General features: G+C 40.9%; 2 protein-coding genes across 2 annotated transcripts in view; both read left to right on the forward strand.

Moving 5' to 3' along the window:
- Positions 1-444, forward strand: part of LOC118477197 — an 18,665-nt gene extending 18,221 nt beyond the window's left edge. Inside the window, exon 4 of the mRNA XM_035972600.1 lies at positions 433-444. Coding sequence (XP_035828493.1) covers positions 433-444 — 12 coding nt within the window. The remainder of the gene's footprint in view (positions 1-432) is intronic.
- A 929-nt stretch (positions 445-1,373) lies between these two features.
- The window catches only part of LOC101861543 (dystrophin), a 5,444-nt gene continuing 1,596 nt past the window's right edge, over positions 1,374-5,221 (forward strand). The window contains exons 1-4 of the mRNA XM_005109221.3: positions 1,374-1,532; positions 2,434-2,609; positions 3,733-3,877; positions 4,389-4,538. Of these exons, the coding sequence (XP_005109278.3) occupies positions 1,446-1,532; positions 2,434-2,609; positions 3,733-3,877; positions 4,389-4,538 (558 nt within the window). The 5' untranslated portion in view covers positions 1,374-1,445. The remainder of the gene's footprint in view (positions 1,533-2,433; positions 2,610-3,732; positions 3,878-4,388; positions 4,539-5,221) is intronic.

Below are 5,221 nucleotides of genomic sequence, written 5' to 3' on the forward strand. Positions count from 1 at the left end.
GACAACTATCCTCCCATCTTTCCTTCTTTCAGACAACTATCCTCCCACCTTTCCTTCTTTCAGACAACTATCCTCCCATCTTTCCTTCTTTCAGACAACTATCCTCCCACCTTTCCTTCTTTCAGACAACTATCCTCCCATCTTTCCTTCTTTCAGACAACTATCCTCCCATCTTTCCTTCGTCTTTTCTTTGTGTGTTACTCCGTAGTAACTCCGCTAATCTTCGACATTTATACGACGTATTTGTGGGGTTTTCCAATTTCATCAAATATGAAACGTGTTTTGTTACAGGAACTTGTCTGGAGTGGATTATCATTAGGAAAAATGTTATCATGAACTTTTCACAAGAATAAAAAAGGGGAGCCGAGGGTATTGTTGAGCTGTGCAGTTATCTTAATGGATGAAAATTTCATGGACTTTTTTCTTGACCAGGATAGTGATTAAACACTCTGTGTGTTGACCAGTACCACCAGGGCAATACGTTGTATGTTAAGTTAGGACTAGACTCCAGATGCCACATAAGATAAGATAAGATTATACTTTATCATCCCAGAGGGACATTTTTCTTGGCTGTACAGGACCGTCAAAACACATGCAGGTATACATTAAGATTACATTCTAGATTACTCTCCTCACAATTCCATGTAAAAAGAAAAGTGCTGACAATAATATACCACTTCAGATGCTCATTCAACCACATGCAGGAATTTTCCACAAGACTTTTAGCCTTTAGAGTTATATCGATATATGTATATATTCAAAACATCTGTACACATTGATGTTTATTTTGACAATAGCCTTATACTAGATGGTTAGGAACTTCTTTTATATCTTTTTTTTTTTTTGCTCTTAATGGTACGTATCTGTCAGTGATTGATCTTACAATTTGTGTGGAAAGGGAGTGTAATGGGTCGTTTCAAATTCTGTCTATCTTTTTTATTCTTGTGATCTTATACATTTCATCAATTCTAGCAAAATCACATCAAGAGATCTTGCTGGCTTTCTTGTTGGTACTGTTACATTTTTCTTTGTCTTGCACCCTACAGTTTTCAGCCCAGCAGCAAGTACAAAATATTAACACGTTTTCGTTCATAGAATGGCTAAAAAAGGGACATAATCTTTTTATTTACCTTAAAACTTCTTAATTTCCATAAAAAGAACATTCTTTGATGTATGTTTTATGCACAAGAGCAGTGTGGGGATGCCAGTCTAGCTTGCTATCGATTGTTATTCCAAGATATTTGTAGCAGTTTACAACCTCCTCTTCCTCGTTTTTCATAAATAGTGGCTGCAATTGGTCTTTTAGAATTCTAAAGTCTATGATCAATTCCTTTGTCCTTTTGTACGCTGTATGTTGTATGTATGTAATGTTGTGACTTTTTGCTCTCAGGAAATGGCACACAACAGTGGAGCAGTGGCGGATCGTCGACAGCGGCACGAAAGAGATGACGGCTTGGCTCGACTCGGCCGAGAACAAACTGACGACGGCTCGAAACACTCTCGGCCCAGAGGAGGCGGACCAGATGTACAAGGTGAACAAAAAAACCACTTCCCACTTCTCCTCTTGCATGTGATTGGCGGGTGCTCTGGTGTGGTAATCGCTCCTTCTTTCCTATCAAACATCTATCGTTCTTATCTCCCCTTCTACTTTTTTATGTTTGTTACTCTCTTGTAACACCTCTAATCTTCTGGCGCTCATATGACCTTATGCAGTTGCGAGCGCCGTAAAACCCTTTACTAAAACTAACAAAATTTTGTTTATATTACAATAACACTGTCCAAAACGTCCACCTGTCTAAGACAAGCACTTTTCTCCTCAACTTTGAGTGGCTGTATGGGACGAATTAAACAGGAGTTAGTCATGATTTTTTTCCTTGCTGTTTATGTGAGTTGTTTTTTTAACTGCTAAAGTTGTTCAACGCAAGGGATAACACATACGACCAGTGCAAAGTGATCTTTAAGTGAACTTGTGCAGTGAACTTGTTCTTGTTAAAAGTGTGGTGGGGGGGTTTTCCTAAAGAAATTTTACTTTGTTCCGATTTATTCACAACTTTTATGGCTGCCAGCCTAGTGTGTGTGTAACTTGTTCTTTACTTTATAAGATAAAGCAGTCTTGTCGTAGTTTACTTTCAATATTGATTTTGAATGTTGTAAGTCTAGGCTGACTGTAACTCTCAAACAGTGAGTGGTTGGCAGGTGCTCTGGTGTGGTTTGCTCCTTCTTCCCTATCAAACATCTGTCGTCCTGATGTTTCCGCCTTCTTTTTTGTGTTTGTTCCTCTCTTGTAACACCTCTAATCTTCGGCACTTCTATGACCTTATTGTGTTGCAAGTGCCGTAAAACACTTACTAAAACTAAGCACTCAAACATGTACCAAGTACACAGTATAGGCTTATAATGATACTCAAAAACTTACTGTGTACATCCCTTCAGGAGTTGGAGGTCAGCCTTCGCCAACACCAAGGTCACGTGAAAAAAATCAACTCGGCCAGTGAGGAGATTTTGCGGGAGAGCATAGGTGTTCCCTCCAACCCTCTCTCTGACCGGCTCGAACTGATCAACCATCGCTGGGAGGTCCTGTGCTCCGAAGTGTTTGCCAGGCAAAAAAGGTGAATGAGCTGTCTCCTGTCTTCAAACTTGTGACTCTCCGTTTGGTAGATCCTTCCATGGGTTTTTTCCAGTCTTTTGACTCTCCGTTTGGTAGATCCTCCCATGGGTTTTTTCCAGTCTTGTGACTCTCTGTTTGGTAGATCCTCCCATGGGTTTTTTCCAGTCTTGTGACTCTTTTTTTCCAATCTTTTGACTCTCGGATATTTTTAGATCTTCCGATGCGTTCTTAGTGATGCTGATACTCTCTAACTCAAACAAACATCCAGCTCTGTGATATTTAACATCTCTGCTTGCGACAACCAGCCCAGAATGACATTTTGTAAACTTAGGCTCTGGGGGATTTTGTTCTCATGTGTCGTCCAAACCTTGAGAGGGAATTGTTTGTTGGTTGTAAGAGGTGCTGCCTTGTGTGATGTCATAAAAGGTACCGTTGTATCTAATGTCATAAAAAAGGTACCGTTTTATCTGATAAAAAATTTTCAATGTTGATTGCTGAAGTGACACGCTCGATATAATAGATGAAGTGATAGGCTGGGTACAACAAATTCAGCAATATTATCAATATGTTAGGTATTAATCAATAAAGTAATACAAATTGTGTCCTTGGGACATTTAAGTCTTTTTACACAAATTTTCCTCATTTGGCTCGACCGTTTTGGAAATGGAGGTTCAGTTCAGACGTCCCGCCTCTTAAATAATTCTACAGTGTTGCAATGGGCTTTGCAAACGTTTTGTTTTTGTTTTTGGGGATTTTTAAAAATTCTTCTGGACTGTGCTTGTGTCTAGCTGACCTATTTTGTCGTAACGCACGTTGAGCGTCATGGAGATGAGAATGGGAAATGGGACTTCCCTTTATTGTTGTATATTATGGTAAACCTGTAGACTTATAGAGCGTGGGTGGTTGGCGGGGGCTCTGGTGTGGTTTGCTTCTTCTTTCCTATCAAACATCTGTCGTCCTTATCTCCCCTTCTTCTTATTTATGTTTGTTACTCTCTTGTAACACCTCTAATCTTCTGGCGCTCATATGACCTTATGCAGTTGCGAGCGCCGTAAAACGTCTACTAGAACAAACAGACTTATAGAGCCTCACACTCACAATGGTTTATTCTGGTGCCATCACAGGTCAAAGGAGAGCAGCGTGGAGCCACAGGACTTCACCAATGACATGGACGAACTGTTCTCCTGGATTGATGAGACGGAGAACATGATTGGATCGAGCCTCCGGCCGGACGTCCATTATCTCGAGGCTTTGCTGGAGAAACTGAAGGTACGACAAACACTGGAATATGAGTTGTCACTCAAAGTTTTGAGTCTTTTTGAAGTCAAAACTGTGATGGTCATCTTTGTGATTGATCTCATTTATTTTGTTTTGTTTGCCAACTGTTATAAAAGATGTGATTTTCTTCTCTGCTTCATTTTGCACTTGTGTGCAGTTTCTTACTTCTGTCAAAGTTGACTGGGTGAGTGGGGAAGGGAGCTGGTGGGGGGAGGGAGGGGGTGTGGTGTGGAATTCTTCCTGTAAGAGGAATTGTTCCTTTATTTTCAGGGTTGTTTTCATAAATTATTTTTAACAGTGACCTTAAAATTTTGTTTATTGAGTAATGTCCCCAAACTTATTTATCAACTGTTGTCTCAAAACTTGTTTATAAACGAATGTCCCCAAACTTATTTATCAACTGTTGTCCCTAAACTTGTTTATCAACGAATGTCCCCAAACTTCTCTCCCTGTATGTGCAATTCTGTGACGAAAGCCATATTTCTCTCCACTCTGTGATCAGGACCGTGAGGACGAGGTCGCGACGAGACAGGCCAGTCTGTCGTCCATCAACACACGCGGGGCCAAGCTCCTCCAGTCTCCGACCCTCACGGAGGAGGACCGGGCCAACGTACGCCGCGACATGGACAGTCTCAACGAGGGATGGACAAAGGTAACGGCGGAGTCATGGCTCATCATTTTGTGCTTACTTTTTTGTTGGCTGTAAATCTTTGCAGTCACGCAGCCAGCGGTACAAAATACCCCATCTGGTCACCCAACACGGAGAGTGACTGCAACAGACTTCTTGGGCCTGGTGCCAGGTGACCGGAACGGAGAATTTTCACAGACACATTATTCCAGCAAGTGACCTCAAAGTTTTAGAGAAGTATTGATTTATTATTGAGGTGTTGTTGGTTTTAGATCAATATTGATTTGATTGATTTTGTATTTTATGCCAGTCCATGCAATCATTTTTTAATTGCTGTCTTTTTTATCCTTCTCTTCCTCCTCCTTGTAAATTATAAAAGATTTACGCCCTTATCAACACAGTTTTAGATCATTTTTAAGGCTGGCTGCTCAGACCCTGTGTGTCAGGACCAGCCCAGACTGAGAGGGAAACATCCGCCCAGCAGACAAATAGAGATACTTGATACAGCATCCCAGCAGACAGACAGAGATACTTGATACAACATCCCAGCAGACAGATACAGATACTTGATACAGCATCCCAGCAGACAGACAGAGATACTTGATACAACATCCCAGCAGACAAATAGAGATACTTGATACAACATCCCAGCAGACAAATAGAGATACTTGATACAACATCCCAGCAGACAAATAGAGATACTTGAT

This window comes from Aplysia californica, unplaced genomic scaffold (genome assembly GCF_000002075.1).
Source record: "Aplysia californica isolate F4 #8 unplaced genomic scaffold, AplCal3.0 scaffold00756, whole genome shotgun sequence".
Classification (NCBI taxonomy): Eukaryota; Metazoa; Mollusca; class Gastropoda; order Aplysiida; family Aplysiidae; genus Aplysia; species Aplysia californica.